Here is an 18,004-nt window from a genome sequence, read left to right on the forward strand (position 1 = left end):
CACATTAGCTGCTCACAGACAATAATATAATTACTGATGAATTGAGTACGATGGACATATAATGCAATACAATACATTACAAATACAATAAAAGACAATACAGCTGAACAAGTAGACATTCTAGAATAACTTTATTCTGAAAAGTACTTCATATTCTTGAAGAGAAGGGGGGGGGGTGATACATATCAGGATTTGTATGAGACTAAAAAGACAGAACAAGAGTCTTCGCAGGTCAAAACCATTTCTTAACATTATTAAGACACTTCCAGGCAAGTGTCGCCCTGAAGGCCCTGAACTGTATTGAAAGAACAGAACAATATGCACTAGAATAGTTTAGAATATGTATCCTACTGAAAAACCATTAACTTATAATGGTTAATAATGTACATCATTATTAGATGACTTCCCCATGATGTGTTTTTTTGTATTCTTCTCTGGTTTCAATAATATTATATAACATTTTGGCAAGAAAATGCAAAAAAGCATTCCATAACTTGAGGCCAGAATTGCAAATATCTCCACAGCTACAGTGAACTTTCCAGGAGAGCTGACATACGCTGGGATGAAGGTGATCCACACAGCACAGAATATCAGCATGCTGAAGGTGATGAATTTGGCTTCATTAAAGTTATCGGGCAGCTTTCGAGCTAAAAAGGCCAGAAAAAAACACAAGATAGCCAAGAGACCGATATACCCCAACACAGCCCAGAAACCTATAGCTGAACCCAGTGCACATTCTAGAATGATCTTTTCCTTAAAGTGTGTGAAATTCATGACAGGAAAGGGAGGGTTTATTGTTAACCACAGGATACAAATCAGAACCTGTATTAGAGTGAAAGCCAGAACGCTAAGCCTTTGTTGTACAGGTCCAAACCATTTCATGACATTACTGCCTGGAAGTGTTGCCCTGAAGGCCATTAACACCACTATAGTTTTCCCCAGAACACAAGAGATGCAGAGAACAAAGGTGATCCCAAATGCTGAGTGTCGCAGCATACAGGACCACTCTGAAGGACGGCCAATGAAGGTCAGAGAACACAGGAAACACAGAGTCAAGGAGAACAGCAGCAGAAAGCTAAGCTCAGAGTTGTTGGCCCTGACAATCGGAGTCTCCCTGAATTGGAAGAAAATCATTGCTATAATCATTGTCAAAATCACTCCCATGAAACAAAAAAATATTAAAATGCCCCCCATGATTTCTGTGTAAGAAAGGAATTCAATTTCTTTTAAGATGCATGCGTCTCCTCTGACATTGGACCAGTATTTGACAGGACATTTGAAGCATTCTGTTGAATCTGTTTTAGAGCAAGACAAAAAGAACAGTTTCATGCTGTGGCAATGAGAAGATTATAATAGAGACTGACATACGGTACAAATTAAAATACTTTCTTGCCGAAGCATACCTGTGGTGTTGCTTATTTCTCCCTCGGTACAAGGTATACACTTGTAACAGCAGAGAGGCTTTCCTTTCTGCAAAACCTTACGAGTTCCTGGGAGACAGCTCTCACTGCACACTGAAACAGGCACCTGGTGCACGAACACAGCAGTCCATGTGAACTTTGTACTTCTTTATTGAATTGAATTGAATTGAAATTGTATTTTATTTCATTTCATTTTAGTTCATTTTACATTTAGCTATTTACACATGCATAGTGTAATATCAGCCATTAATGGAAGACATAAAAAATAAATCATTCAAAAATTCATGAAGATTTGTGAATCATGAAATTGCATACTGGCCCACAATCCATAAATATGACGATAAAGCTAAATTAATATGTACCTTGTCACTACTTCCTCCCCACACTGGGTGACCTTTCATGATGAACTGATGCTCACTGGGCAGAGAAGCATCATAAAATCCAATGTAGGCTACATGCATAGTTCCAGAGGTGACTCTTTGTAAATTGATGAGTTCATATATTGCGGGTGAATCGCCATTATTGTCAAAAAACACTCTCTCCCCTTGTCTTGTTGAGAAATTAACATTTTGTAAATAATGTAAAACCTGTAGAGAACAAGCAGTGCGCATGATTATATCCTTTTATTTTCTTTTGTTTTTTTCTTCTTTTCTTTTCTTTTCTTAATTTTCTTTTCTTTTCTTTCTAAGCAGCAAAATGTGGAATGTTAATTTATCTCTGAAAGTATAACAATTGATGTGTGAAATTAACAATGTGTATTCAAATGATAAAGAATGCAAATAACTGTAGAAACAAATGAGTTTACAGCATGAGCATTGTCTTTCTTACCTGCCAAGGCTGTATGTGTGTAACATCAGCACAGCTCCCATTGGAGAATGGACCCTGACCATCCTCACATTTGAACAGGTCGTCAAGAGCATGAGCCACTGCGTAAACCGATTTGTAGACATTGTTAGTGAATCTCAGCTCAGAAACATCCGTGAACTGCGAGTCAACATCTCGCAGGCTCTCAAAGCCACTGCACAGTGCTTTTTGCATCTCAGAAGTCACATTCAGAGAACAGTCAAACACGTCTTCCCAAAAGTCTCTGACAAACTGGCTGTGAGGGAACTGTGAGGGGTGAAGCTCCCTCAGGTGTTCTTCCAGCCCGGGAATCTGAGCTCTGCTCACAGTAAAGCCTATGGAGCCCAGCAGGATGCTGTGTCCCTCACTGGCAGTGAGAGAGGGGTCTGTGATCCAGGCGTCACTGCCGACCCATTGCAATCCTGTAATGTTCTCTTCGTGTAGTTCTCTTGCAAGGACCTTAATTTCTCTGTGGGTCATAAAGGCCATGATGACCTTAGAAGTCGAATGTTTTATGACTTCAACCACTTTTGCCAGTTTGTGAATTGGACCGGTTTGCTCAAAGGCCACAGAATACTCAACACACACTCCCAATTCTTGTGCAGCTTGTATAAAGGTGCTCATTCCATTGATTCCATAATCATTATCGCTACTTATTGCACCCACCCAGGTCCAGCCTAAGTGCTTCACCAGCTTGGCCAGGGCTCTGCTCTGGTAATAGTCACTAGGGATGGTTCTGAAGAAAGATGGAAACTCTTCTCTGTTGCTTAGACATGCACAAGTTGCAAAGTGGCTGATCTGTGTAAATACAATGTGTGATATTTGGTATAAATTAAAAATGTTTTGACATTTGATAGTCATAATAATAGTAACAAAATCACAAATGTGGACCACAAAGTTATGCATCTCTATTATTAGCATATTGACTCTAGACAGTAGGCCCGTAACGATACAGTAACTGCATCGATGCATCGTTTTGAATTTTCAACGATCTACTATATCGATATGCAAACAGCTAAATATCGTATCGTTTGACTTTGTATCGTATCGAATCGTTTTGCAATGCAAATAATCGTATCGAATCGTTCTGCAATGCAAATAATCAATTATATCAAACTAAGTACTTTTAAGAAGAAAAAAAGAGAAAGAGGGGTTTATATCCAGTATCCAGGTATTTATTTTTCACACAGAATTTTTGGGTAAATAAATAGTTACTATATCGATTTTAAGTCATTGAATCGAATCGTATCGTTCTAAATTAACCTGTCCTGTATCGTTCATGTATCGTATCGACTAAATCACTGAATCGAAACATATCGTATCGTTCTAAATTAACCTGTATCGTTCATGTATCGTATCGACAACCAAGTATCGTGATACGTATCGAATCGTTGTTAAAATGTATCGTTACACCCCTACTAGACAGGCTCTGTCGTGTTAAGAAAACTAAAACGTTTACCACTGGAATCTGGAACCTCCCAATAATCCGGGCAAATCCAATAGTTGGTGTAGAACCAGAGTGGCCTAGCACAGCCAGAGCAGTTTCAGACTTTGTGCAGCTCCTGTCGTCTATCAGCTCCCTCTGTCCATTGGCTAAACAGATGGCCGACTGTATGATGTTTGATAATCCACAGGCATTATAGATTTTGTAGCCCAGTTTGTGATTTGGGAGGATAGAAGGGTTTCGATTTATTTCTTCGATAGCAAAGATCATGGTTTGGGCAAATTTGAATTCTCTTGTATTAACACTAGAAGGAAAGGCATAAATACTAAATAAATACTACACAACATTCAGTTTCATATTAACCCATTAAAACCAGGAAAGAATGTCATTTTAGATTTGTTTAGTTTTTCAGAAAGCTCACACTATATTTGAAAACTTGAAAAATCTTGAAAGTATTTTAAAAATCTTGAATCTTTTAACACAAGTCTTCTCTTCTGGGCCATCTTCTCTTCTGGGCCATCTTCAGATGGGAGTCTGCGGGCCAAATACATATCCTTTTGGGGGTCCTTGGCATGGAAAAGGCATAAATAAAAAATAAACAACTATACAAAAATGCATACTCACTTCAAACATCTGGGAGGATCGGGTAAACCCTGAAAAGTCGGAACGTTCCCTCTAAAGCCAGTGCGAAAGGTGAAGATGCCCCCCAAGAAGAGATGGCCGTCCTTGCTGAACTCAGGTAGCTGTGCCCTCACCTGCAGTCTACACACAGGCTTTACCATCCTGAGCTGCAGGGCCAAAAGCACCAACCTCAGCAGTGGCATGACTCCGCTCTGTGACCCTGTAGCACACACACACTTTTATAATCCCTGTAGGCTACCATGGCTACAGGTATCTGTCAATTAACATTCATGTCCATGTTCCTATGTAAAGCAGGGGTCTTCAAAGTTTTCAGGCCAAGGACCCCCTAGCTGAGAGGGAGATGAGGCAGGGACCCCCACTGCGTATTGTATAAAATTGTGTCGCCGATTAAACTTTTTAATAGATAGCTTGACTTGTTTGATAGAACTGTCATCAGTGTATGTTGGATTCCTGTTGATATGTATTTTCAGACATTTAACCACTCAATACTTAGTAAACTTGACCTGCACTCGCGCGCGCGGCCAGTCCGTGCGGGTGCGTAGCGGTTATTTTTTCTGGGTTTGTTACCTTTTTTTTTTGGGGGGGGGGGGGGGGGGGTTGTTACTTTAATGCAGTTAATTTGGTTAATTTGGTACTCCATGAAGTTAAGATGTCGCAGTTTTTTTATTTTTATTTTTTTGTGATGAGTTTGTGATGGGTGCTCGTCATTTCCCCTGGGTGCTTTAGCCCAGAGGCACCCACAGTATCGGCGCCCTTGGATAAACAGTGTTTTTTAGGACCAAAAGGAAAATTCTTGTCCGAGTGCAGAAACATAATTGCCTTGATGTAGCCTATATAACATTAACGAGCTTCAACGAGCATCAGCTGGACACAGACACACACACACCTCCCCTCTGCAGTGCTCTGTGGAGTCTCATTTCTCTCCAAAAGCCCTTAAAGACGGGGTGCCGTGATTTTCAGTGATTTCCTAGCCTGGTAAACCCTCCCTCCGGAAATCTCCTTTCCATTTGATTCCAGGAGTGAGTCTGGCATGAAGGCTTGTATGGGCGTTTCTAGTGCATTACCAAATAACCGAGCCAATCAGCGTCCTCGCTCATTGTTTTGTGATTGACAGCGGGGGTAGGCCAATCAGGTGGAACCCCAGTGGTTAACACGTCATTAATCAATACACCTTTCATACAAGCTGCTCATTAACATCAAAGACAAACCAATTACTCCTGGTGATAATCACTGCAGCCTAAAGTGGCTTAATTGGACATCAAAGGGCCACTTGGACATCAAAGCTACATTACTCCCGCCCAGCTCCAGCCCACAGCCAAATTGCCCATATAGGTCTGCAGGCCAGACTCACTCCTGAAATAAAATACAAATGAGATTTCTGGAGGGAGGGTTTACCAGGCTAGTGATTTCCCCCCCCCCCCTAAAACATAATCATCAGGTATTATGGTTATACTATAGGAGGATTTTTTTCAAAAAAGTGTACAGAAAGTGTTAAAATTATGTTTTCATGTGGACACGCCTCCAGCTCATTAAGTATACCTTCTCACCTTAGCACCTCCTCCACCACCTTAGCACCACCCACCTGTCCTAGTCCCTCCTCCTCCTCATGCCCACACCTGTTGTGTTATGATAATGAGGGGGAGGGTATATTTTTACTGTGTCATTAAAGCGCTGTTTTTCTATTGGCACGTTTGACCCTCAAGGTTTCAGCCTCCAGAAAGAAACTCAAAATAGTCAGAGAAGACATAAAACACCATAAAAACACCACCAGGGGGCTTAATGAAGTTCTATCAACCTCATAGACACATGAAAAACAGAAAAAGTGCAAAACCATGGCACCACCTCTTTAAATATGATGGAATATGATTAAGGATTACTGTGATTATGGTAAGCTCACATTTGATATCACACACACCATACATAACTTTCACTAGCCCAATAAAAGAAAAAAAGTATCAAAACAATCAACAAAAAAAACGGCAATTAATCGATTATAGATGAATTGTTAACATGATACATCCCTTCCAGGTTTCTCTTTTATGGGTTTACTCCAAGTGATGCTTCAGCTGTGATGGCTTCATAGATTAGTTTGACAGCACTATCATCAGTGTTGTGTAAATTAAATGTTTGTTTGTCTGTTTGCTTGTTTACAAATTGTCTTTGCTAATAATAATTATGCTGGATTAATGTTAATGTGTAATGTCAATTTCTTTAAACTAAACTAAACAAAAACATTCCTATCACACATGTTTTTAGACACTAATACGTTCCAATCCTCCTATAATTTGACAAACCTCTGTAGTGCATGGGTGCATGGTGTCGTCGTGTTGAGGTCAAAATTGTTCTGCCCGGTTCTCCTCAGAGGCTGGAGGAGCAATTGATCTGAATTTGCACAGCCATTGACCCTTACCATGTGCACCTAACAGCTAAGCCCGTTTTCCGAAATCTCAGCTGTTTATTAGCGTTTTTGTGTTCGCTGGCTCCCGGGTTGCCAGATCATGTGCGCATATCCCCCAACGGGTATGGTCTCGTTGTATGTAACTATAGGTCTTGGCGCCCTGCCCCCTAGCCGTGCACGGGGCTCTAGTGAGGGCGCGCTTATTTTGGGGTTACAAAATCGTGGGATTAAAAAAAATTAAATAACAAATCTCCAACCTGGCAATCCGGTCCTGGCAAGTCGGTAGTGTTAGAGGCTGCGTTTAGATGCTGGTGTGGGTACTAATGTATTGTTTGGGATGTGCATGGCACGAAGATTATGGACATATTAGCGTGAGTGTGTGGTAGATAGATGTAAACGTTGAGGTTCTCGTATAACCGGCACAACAATATTCTGTCATCTTTCCTAGGAAATAAGTAGTATACTACAGTATAGGGCCCTATTCCAGGTTCAAGTTGCGAAAGCCACTAATATCGGATTTAGGACTATAGGCTATGTTGGCTTATAATAATAATCGATGAATAAAACTGACGTGTGTAAATTGGAGCATTGCATTGCACGATGCACAAATTGTCTTCTTTAAATAGACTATCATCTTATCTATCCTATCTTACAATTGGGAATAAGGCGCATGCGCGACCTGTGGCACGGTCGGCCGTGCCTCGGATGGTCCTGTCGTTCATCCGGGTCCTACGCTGTACTATCGACTCAAGTTAAAACCGTGCCTGTGTCTCTGCACAGGAGGAGCCGCACAGGCCCCGGGTTGCCAGGTTTCCATGTCGTGCGACCAACAAGCAAGTACGTTTGCATCTTTCCCTTTCGTTTTTCACTCATTAATCTCAGAGCTAGACCACACTAGGTCTCCAGGGACCCCCAAGGCTCTCACACGAAAGTCACTTTGGCCACAAGCAAACAGCATGCATGCAAACAACCAATTACACGCTACTTCTAGAAGCGACCAAATAAGGCCAAAAACGCTTACAATAATAAGCAGACCTGGCAACGCAGCTATGGGACAGGCACCCTCTAAACGCAGCCTCTAACACTGCCGACTCGCCACTCAGTCAGGATTGCCAGAATCACAGAGATGTGTTGACAATAATAGCCTAGTAGAGAGAGGTGCGTCCTGGCCGTCTCCACGAATCCATTGCAGTCTGTGCGCTCTTGCAGGTGGTTTTAGAATCCGCTGTGCGCTTTCCCAAAGCCGCACCCGTGTGTGTGGGCAGAATAGCAATTTTGGGGATATAGCAACAACACGCCCACGGGCACACCCCCACCCGCAAATAACGGCGTCGGCATAATGGAGAACGGGTATAGCTGGTGCAGAATAGCGTTTAGGGACAGCGCCAGCTCCTTTATCCGTATTTAACGGGTAATGGGTAGAACATCGCGGGTAAAGGTTAATGGGTACGGGTATAGCCTGCCACAGAATAGAGCGGTATGTGTATGAACCTGTTGTGCAAATCAATCAAATCAAATCAAATCACACACAAAAATTGCTTTTCAAATTTTACCCTTTGTTGAAATCCCATGATATAGGGTTTAAGTGGTTCACGCCTCACAGATTAACCACTTGAACCCTAGTACCCCTATCGTGGGTGAACATTAGCAGAAAATCCGATCTACAAGCTCACAACGCATTGAAACGTGATGAATCAGCTTGTACTGTAGCTTGTAGTACAGCTGATGCCGGTCATAAGATGTGAAAAATGCAGGGCAAACGTTTTTCCTTGGCCTCTAGGGAGTGTACATACAAAGTTTTACATAGATTGGTGCAGTTAAAAACACAAATTGTCCTGTTATAGCGCCACCATGAGGCTGATTTGAAAAATGTCAAGTGACATTTCTTCCTCGGCCTAGTGAGAATGTGCATGCAAAATTTCACGGAAATTGCATGCTGTGTTCATGATTTGAGGCATTTTGTTCAAAACGGAGTACTCCTGCAAACTTTGGAAGTAATTCTTAGCCAATCAGGATAGAAAATGGAAAATCTGAAATACTACTAGTTTAATGACTAGAGATACTGTGTACCATTTTGCGTGATGTTTGGACAAAATCTGTAGGAGTACTGTCAAAATATGTGTTTTGCAAAAAGCAGCCTTCAGGTTGTCTGAATTGGCATCCAGGGAGTGCCGGTGATTAGCTGTTCACGGACGGACGGACGGACGGACGGACGGACGGACGGACAGGGTGCAAAACATACTCTCTCGCCATGACTTTCGGCCTGGCGGAGACAAAAATAAACTCAAGTAAATGTACTTAGTTACTGTTCACCACACTCAGATGACTCTGATGGAGCAAGTAGACTCTGATGGTCATTTCAACAACACCTCTATAGAGTATTTTATAGAGCTGAAGCAGTAAATGCAGGAAACGTCATACAGGTTTTCAGAGCCACTTGGCATGAGGTTTAGGGCCTGTACACTTACAGTGTAGCCAGAAGTTGTCTTTGAGCTTCACTGGAAAATGTAGTAGGCTGCTGCAGTGGTTCTCAAACTTTTTCATGTCAAGCACCCTCAAATTAATGTGTTTCGCTGCGGACCCCCATCTGAAAAGGTTTTGTGCCAGGGACCCCCAGAAGAGAAGATTTATGTAAAGAAAAAAGAAAAAGATACTGTATTCAAAATATATTTTTTAAAATATTTTCAAATATTTTCAAAATAGCAGATGTACAAGCTCGGAGCGTGGCATGAAGTGACGCGATGTGAGCTTGTACATCTGCTATTTTTGAATAGCCAATGTATTAATGGATAAAGTGGTTAAAATGATTGTGATGCTATGTTAACATTAGCTGGGGACCCCCTGGAACCCCCCCAAGGACCCTTGGGGGTCCCTGGACCCCACTTTGAGAACCACCGGGCTACTGTACTGTATGTAATAAGATGAAGAATAGTATATTACATTGTTTAAAAACAATCTGTTTCGGATTTCTTGTTCTTTATCTCTTTCTAGAAAAGTTAAATGTTATTAATGTATAATGTTGAAGGAAAAATCGCAATCGCTGAAGTACAAGGTCACACAAGCTACAGTAGTAGCTTATCATAGTTCTGCATCAGGTTTAAATATATGTTAATATAATTTCATTAGTGCAAATGTACATAGACCCTGAGGCCATGTGTCACATGTTACGTGAGAAGATGAGGCAATATGTTGTAGGCTACTGTTTTATCCCCTGTGTCTGGAATCACACCATAGGGTAATAAGGACATGTTGGCACCAGATGGAGACTTATGTATCTGTCAGTGTGTTTGTTTATTTTCTTTGTTATTATGTGTGCATGTCCTCTTTCACCTGTGTTGCATCATTGAGCTTAGAATATCAGGGGACAATGATAGTCAGCCTGCATGATTTAGAAAAACTTAAGGGCTGTTTGCAGGCATCATGAAGCATTATATGATTTCAGCGTTTTATCAGAGATGGTTGTAATTTAGTAGTTATTTGTTGTGTTTTTTGTCTTTATTCACAGGGAATTAAAACGATTAGACAAAATTCTGCCATTACACAGACATTTTTCTGTTACTTCATACTTGGAAGTGGGAAACCCCATTCTGACAGAAGACATACATTATGAGGAAAGATGATAATTGTAATCAGAATTGTACCACAGATTTTTGTCATTTAGTCAGACAGTCATTTATTAGAACACATTAATACATGAACGTTAAGTAATATGGTGATTATACAACAACAGATCATTTTGATCTGAAAGGAAGTATTTTTTTCTTGCTAGAGAGACACTGTATTAAAATAAATGAAAATTTGCACTAGGAAGTTTAGAATATGTACTATATTTCTACTGCAAAACCTAATTAACTTATAATGGTTAATAATGTATATCATTATTGACCATTAGATGATTTCCCCATGATGTGTTTTTTTGTATTCTTCTCTGGTTTCAATAATATTATATAACATTTTGGAAGGAAAATGCAAAAAAGCATTCCATAACTTGAGGCCAGAATTGCAAATATCTCCACTGCTACAGTGAACTTTCCAGGAGAGCTGACATAAGCTGGGATAAAGGTGATCCACACAGCACAGAATATCAGCATGCTGAAAGTTATCAATTTGGCTTCATTAAAGTTATCAGGCAGCTTTCGAGCTAAAAAGGCCAGAAAAAAACACAAGATAGCCAAGAGACCGATATACCCCAACACAGCCCAGAAACCTATAGGTGAACCCAGAGCACATTCTAGAATGATCTTTTCCTTAAAGTGTGTGAAATTCTTGACAGGAAAGGGAGGGTTTATTGTTAACCACAAGATACAAATCAGAACCTGTATTAGAGTGAAAGCCAGAACGCTAAGCCTTTGTTGTACAGGTCCAAACCATTTCATGACATTACTGCCTGGAAGTGTTGCCCTGAAGGCCATTAACACCACTATAGTTTTCCCCAGAACACAAGAGATGCAGAGAACAAAGGTGATCCCAAATGCTGAGTGTCGCAGCATACAGGACCACTCTGACGGACGGCCAATGAAGGTCAGAGAACACAGGAAACACAGATTCAAGGAGAACAGCAGCAGGAAGCTCAATTCAGAGTTGTTGGCCCTAACCAGTGGAGTCTCTATGTGGCAGTAGAAGATCAATATTGTGGCCACAGTCATAAATGCTCCCAACAGGGAAAACAGAACTAATAGATTTCCCATGATTTCACCATAAGCCAAGTATTCGATGTCCTTTAGAAGGCAGGTATCTCTGTTTCTGTTGGGCCAGTACTCCGCAGAGCATTTCATACAATGGATTGAATCTGTAAAAAAACGAAACAAATCAGAACAGTTTAGTCAACGCAAAATAAAACACATGCACATGCACACATATACCTGTCTTTCATGAATTACTTTAGATTAGAATGTTAAATTAGCCATTTGAATAAAGTGCTGTATTATTGTTTGTAAACTCACCTGTTACATTACTGATGGCACCTGCTGGACACGGCACACAGTCATAACAGCAGACTGGCTTTCCTTTTTGCAGGACTTTACGAGTTCCTGGGGAGCAGCTTTCACTGCACACTGACACCGGTACCTGCAACACAAACACAATGTAGAATTCAACCCATTCGCATATCAACTCAGTAAACTGTGTGCAAATACATTCTGTTCCAGTTCCCTGTTTTACCTTGGTCACACCGCCACCCCAGACAGCTGAGATGTTATTCATCATAAACTGATATCTCACTGGAAGAGAGGCATCATACATGCCAATTGTAACTCCTTCCATTGTCCCCCTGTTAGTTATTTGTAAATTTACGAGTTCATATCTTGCAGGAGAGTCTCCATTTCTGTCAAAATAAACCCTTTCCCCTTCCTGTGTGGTGAAATTCACAGCGTGCAGATAATGCAAGACCTTTGAAAGAAATTAAGTATCATTAAAGCTATATATTTTAATGCGTAACTGTCATAATTATTGTTTGATAATTGTGTGCCAGGGATTGGAGTGAAGTTACGCCTGCTGACCTCCCAAGGCTGTATGTGTGTAACATCAGCACAGCTCCCATTGGAGAATGGACCCTGACCATCCTCACATTTGAACAGGTTGTCAAGAGCATGAGCCACTGCATAAACCGATTTGTAGACATTGTTAGTGAATCTCAGCTCAGAAACATCCGTGAACTGCGAGTCAACATCTCGCAGGCTCTCAAAGCCACTGCACAGTGCTTTTTGCATCTCAGAAGTCACATTCAGAGAACAGTCAAACACGTCTTCCCAAAAGTCTCTGACAAACTGACTGTCAGGGAACTGTGAGGGGTGAAGCTCCCTCAGGTGCTTTTCCAGCCCAGGGATCTGAGCTCTGCTCACAGTAAAGCCTATGGAGCCCAGCAGGATGCTGTGTCCCTCACTGGCAGTAAGAGAGTGGTCTGTGATCCAGGCGTCACTTCCCAGCCACTGCAGTTCTGTAATATTCTGTTTGTGCAGCTCTGTTACTAGAACCTTGATTTCTCTGTGGGACATAAACGCCATGATGACCTTGGCAGTTGATTGCCTGATGATCTTTACAATTCTCTGAAGCTTATGAGCTGGCCCTGATCGTGAAAATGCTTCAGAGTACTCTATGCACACTCCATATTCATACGCAGCTTGGATGAAAGCTGCCATGCCATTGAGGCCATATTCATTGTCAACGAATATAGCCCCTACCCAGGTCCAGCCAAAGTGACTGACCAGCTGTGCCAGGGCTCTGCTCTGGTAGTAATCACTGGGAATGGTCCTAAAGAAAGTCGGATATTCTCTTCTGTTGCTCAGACATGCACAGGTGGCAAAGTGGCTGACCTGCAGATACAAAAGTGAGACTGGTGTTAACGAGTGGCAGCGTAGAGGATTACTGTTTCACTACGGGTATTGTACATGCAGTCATACTATGGAAAAACACCACTGTATAAATTAATCAAGAGACATTTTAAAACAACAAACTATGTATAAAAAGGTCAATTAATTGACACTGAATGCAGTTTTTTATCACTGTCTTACCACAGGTACATGAAACCTCCCAACAGCTCGCGCAAATGAAATAGTAGGCCTTGATCCTGAATGTCCAAGGATAGCTTGCACAGTGTCAATTTTAGTGCAGTTATTTTCAGAAATGTCAGTCTTTTGTCCACTCAGCAGTGCCATTGCAGCTCTCAATATGTCCATAGTTCCACAGTCATCATAGATCCTATATCCAAGCTTAACATCAGGGAGCATTTCAGGATTTCTATTGATTTCATTTATGGCAAAGATCATTGTCTGAGCAAATTTTAATTCTCTGAAATTAAAGCTTGTAAGGCGAAAAAAGAGAGAATAAATTTACCTCTCTAACATGCAAACAGATTCAGACACAATTTCCATTTCACACATAATGCATAAATTAGGAACGATACATACTTTTTGCATTTCCGTAGTTGCGGAAGTGTCTGAAATGTGCCAATGGCACCATCTTGCCCTGTGCGGAATGAGAAAATGCCTCCAATAACAAGGTCTCCATCCTGGGACAGCTCAGGTGGCTCAGCCGTGCCTTGCAGCCTACATACCAAGTCTCCCCTCACTATTAGCATAACCAAAAGGGCAAGCTCCAGCAATGGCATTGCTCTAGTCTGTTCCACAGGTCAGGCTAAAGGATTCTGCAGCATTTATAGCATTTCAGTTGCAGGGGGAAGTGGCCAAGGTTTTAACTCTAATGATCAGGAAAGGCCTCAGGAGACCAGAGAACAAGTTACTGAATCCAAAGTAGTTTTTTAGTTATTGATGACATGGGGGGAAACACTATTAAAGCTACCGTTTTGCTTGGGTCAGAGGTTGATTTCTTTATGTGATATGTGCGTTTCTAAAGAGGAAACAGAATTTTAGCCATAAAAGTCATGACAAAGCATATCCCATTTCACCGTAGGTGGGAATATTCTTCAACAGTACGATTCTCAGAGGTGTAAGGGAAAGTGATAACTGTGCAGTGTTTAGACATTCAGTTTGGATCAATTTATTTACAGGACATTACAGAAATAGTAAAGACTTGAGTAATGAGACCATCTGAAAATTGTTTAGTGGAATTTATATTTGATAAAGTGTACTGGATACCATATTAATCAAGTACTTTAAAGGAGCTACACCATGAATTAAAAAAAAATATTTGATATTTAATATCATATGGTGTATGTCCCTCAAACCTTTTTCAAAAGGTTTGAGCCTAAATCATCACTCAGATATACTCATCCCAAGTCAATTGTCTCTGGCTTATACAGCGCTTTCAGCTGCAATACCAAAACGTCCTCTTGGGCAGGGGGGGGCTACTGAGCAATTCTGTCTGTTAATACAAAAAAATATTTTAAAAAATTATTTAAAAAAATCTGCATAAAAAGAAGCATCTAAGAAAAATACAAAATCGAAAAAAAAACACTTTGAACATTTTTGAACAATTCCACCAAGTGTTTGAGGTGCCTGTTTCACCCACTTCCGGGGGGCGGAGCCAAAATCCGAGCCCGAAGTATTTGTTCGTAGACCCCCACTTAGGGGGGGTAGAAAAAGTTTCGGAGCGATTCGGGCACTTTTCATTTAACATTGGGTTTGCCATCAATAATGTTTGTGACATCATAAACATTTCCATTTTGAGATCGCCTGTTCAGACACGCCCATTCTGGAAATCCATGAAATGAGAAGGAATGACTGAATTTTTTTTAAAAAACATTTTTGGGGTACAAGAGACACTGGGGACCCCAAAAAATACAAAAAACCAAGAAAAAAGTGATTTTCATGGTTAGTAATTGGGAATTTTGATAGATTAAACTGTTTTCAGTAAAATGTATTTCGTCATAACGTTTTTGACATAACAATAATATATTTTGTGCCTATAATTTATTGTACCTTTACTTTAACCCCTTTATTAATGCTTGCTTGCATTCCGTCCGTCCGTCCGTCCGTCCGTCAAAACACCACTTCGGTCCAAACAACAAAAACGGCTGGACAGCCATAGAATTTGCTGTGCACATTCATGCTCCCTGGAGAATGCACCTAACCAACTTTGGGGACCCCATGGCCTCTAGTGTCTTAGGCCAAAAGCTCTAATTTGCACACAAGATATCTCAAAATGTAATGGGCAGTTGGATAATGACTCACTCCCATTCTACAGATTTTGTCGAAAACTCTGCAATGTGATAAACATGTATAATTCAAATGTTTCATATTCCCTTTCTATTGGCTAAGATTACCTTCCAAAGTTTGCAAAAAATGGCCCCACATTCACCCCACATTTTAATCACACATTGACGGCCCTCTAAACATTTCTGCTTTATTTCTATCATCAATGATACTCTCTATCACAGGAAAGGTGGACAGAAAGCAGCGGATTGACAGACAGTAAACAGTCCGGTTAGCCAGTAGTCAAACCGGGGACACACTGAAGAAGGCATTTTGTTGATAATAATTAAAAGATGAGTGTTAAAAAAAATGTTTTATTGCTTTCTATCGTTATAGTGATTTTAGTGATTTTTAACTGAGGGGCTTGGGCATTCGATCCATTGGTAAATAGTCATGAACGTAGCCTCCTATTTCTGTGAAAATGTGTATGTGTCACAGTACGTTTGGAGAACCAGTACGATTGAAGACAGAGCGCTCGTTTTTAGGCACGGGGCTCCTTCGGGGGGAGGCGGGGCTTTTCGAGACAGGGTTTATTAGCGAGGCTCGCGAGGAGGAGAAGGAGGATGCGGCGCTGCGAGGCGTGGGTTTATTACGCGAGACTCGCGAGGAAGAGGAGCCTCCTCCTCCTCCTCCTCCTCCTCCTCCTCGCGTAATAAACCGTCCCGTCCTCTCCTTCTCTCCTTCTCCTCCTCCGAGGAGGAGGAGAAGGAGAACGCGGAGAGGCGGGGCTTTGATGCGCCGAGCGGACCTGTCTTTTGTTGTTCCCCCCCACATAGCAACCAGGAAGGTACGCTAGGGGAACCATAATATCTATGAGGGGAACGCTGAACACGCGTTCACACGCACACGCTTGTCCATGACGGAGGCGCGCCGATTTAGTGGAGCTTGAGGCCGAGGAAGCGCGCCCTCGCGCCTCGAGGCGCGAGTGCCCGCGCTGACCGGCCGACGCTCCACTAGTCGACTCAGCGCCGTTTGATTTGTAAACCGATAGGGACAGAATAGTTCTTTTCATGGATCACTGTGTGTGTGTGTGTGTGTGTGTGTGTGTGTGTGTGTGTGTGTGTGTGTGTGTGTGTGTGTGTGTGTGTGTCAGGGAGAAAGTAAAACAAAAGCCAGAACACAATAAAAGTATCTAAACAGTCCTGCTTTCAATAAACCAAAAAAAGCATGAGCGCGTGCGCGTGTGTGCGTGTGCGTGTGTGTGTGTGTGTGTGTGTGTGTGTGTGTGTGTGTGTGTGTGTGAGACTGTGTGTGTGTGTGTGTGGCCATATATGTTTGTGCACAAGCCTGGCTTGTGGCTCCCTCTAGTGCTGGGTGGGTGGTAAAAACGAGCGCGCTTTCTTCAATCGTACTGGTTCTCCAATCATACTGTAACATATGCACAAACATCCCCACTAGGCCAAGGAAGAAATGCCACCCTACATTTTTCAAATCAGCCTCATGGTGGCGCTGTAACAGGCAGATTCACGTTTTGGCCTAAAACTCTTGGACTGTATAGGCCAAAACGTGAATCTGCCTGTTTCAGCGCCATAATTTGAATTATCTTTTAATTATTATCATTACAATCTAATAAAATAACCCTTGTTGTAAAAAAAAAAAGTTGTCCTTTAAGGGCCAGCGGGCGGACAGGACTCTGATGTCACGCTCATGTCACCATGACTCAGCTATAAGGAGTACCCAATACCGGTACATAGTGATGCTAATCTTGGGGGAAAAAACGACCCCCGGGTGCCCACAGGTCGAGATCGGCAACCAAATCAGTTAGCTCCATATACTGATGACATCTGGAATCTCAATATATGGGCACAAAAGGGACAAGGACTGACAGACATAAATATCCATGTATGGGCATATCGGTCAGATCGGCGGCGCGTCGTAGGTGTGAGGGCCGCATAGCGGCCTGAACCTCTAATACAGTACAGTATATTGCCATGTCATGCAATAAGACTACAGTGTCATCTATTAGATATTGTATGTGTGGGAAGGAGACCAGTGTGACCCTAATCTTTACAGAGGTAGTTCAAAGTCACTAACCCTCTGGACACTTCTTATACTATTCTATACCCTGATGATCTATTTTAAGTATAAATCCGGTGATAGGGGGAATGAGCCTATATATGCCTAAAATCTATTTTAATTTAACTCTGAGAGTGTACTCTGAGTTACAAATGGATAAATTAACACTTAGGATTTTACTGTGTACTCGGTCAGTTTATTATATTTCATGGCAAAGTTTGATATTCTTCCCCTTTCATTACATCTTTGATCAGTTCAGTGGCATGACCTGTGTATGAGTAGTACAGGAGTATGCATTATCACCAAGACACTCCCGACACTCTCAGTACTGTATGTGCTCGCTTGCACAAAGGACATTTACATCTTATCCTGTGTTTCATAAACTGCACAAACCTTGAACTCTATAAATAGTATGTATTTGGACCTGATATGTGTTACTTACTTTGTTCTTTTCATGGTTGTAAGAAATGCAGTATACAGTATGTAACCCGGTTGGGTATATATAAGTTTTGGTTTCATGTTTACGGTTGAGAAAAATAAATGTATACTCACCTTTTATTTATCTGTAATGTTTTATTTTACCTGTTACTGT

General features: G+C 41.5%; 2 protein-coding genes across 2 annotated transcripts; both read right to left on the minus strand.

Annotated features, from left to right (window-relative positions):
- Positions 1 to 375: 375 nt before the first annotated feature.
- On the minus strand, positions 376 to 3,978 carry LOC308085832 (extracellular calcium-sensing receptor-like; the record flags this gene model as incomplete). The annotated part of the gene is made up of 5 exons (XM_080429142.1): positions 376 to 1,295; positions 1,404 to 1,527; positions 1,784 to 2,008; positions 2,250 to 3,062; positions 3,724 to 3,978. The coding sequence occupies 5 exons, from the start codon at positions 3,976 to 3,978 to the stop codon at positions 376 to 378; spliced, it is 2,337 nt and encodes a 778-aa protein (XP_080285268.1).
- Positions 3,979 to 10,626: 6,648 nt separating this feature from the next.
- LOC308085833 (extracellular calcium-sensing receptor-like) lies at positions 10,627 to 13,772 on the minus strand (the record flags this gene model as incomplete). The annotated part of the gene is made up of 6 exons (XM_080429143.1): positions 13,654 to 13,772; positions 13,258 to 13,546; positions 12,247 to 13,059; positions 11,909 to 12,136; positions 11,692 to 11,815; positions 10,627 to 11,537 (listed from the first exon to the last, which is right to left on the minus strand). The coding sequence occupies exons 2-6, from the start codon at positions 13,510 to 13,512 to the stop codon at positions 10,627 to 10,629; spliced, it is 2,331 nt and encodes a 776-aa protein (XP_080285269.1). The 5' UTR covers positions 13,513 to 13,546; positions 13,654 to 13,772.
- Between the last annotated feature and the right edge of the window lie 4,232 nt (positions 13,773 to 18,004).

This window comes from Gymnoscopelus braueri (genome assembly GCF_963280865.1).
Source record: "Gymnoscopelus braueri genome assembly, chromosome: 5".
Classification (NCBI taxonomy): Eukaryota; Metazoa; Chordata; class Actinopteri; order Myctophiformes; family Myctophidae; genus Gymnoscopelus; species Gymnoscopelus braueri.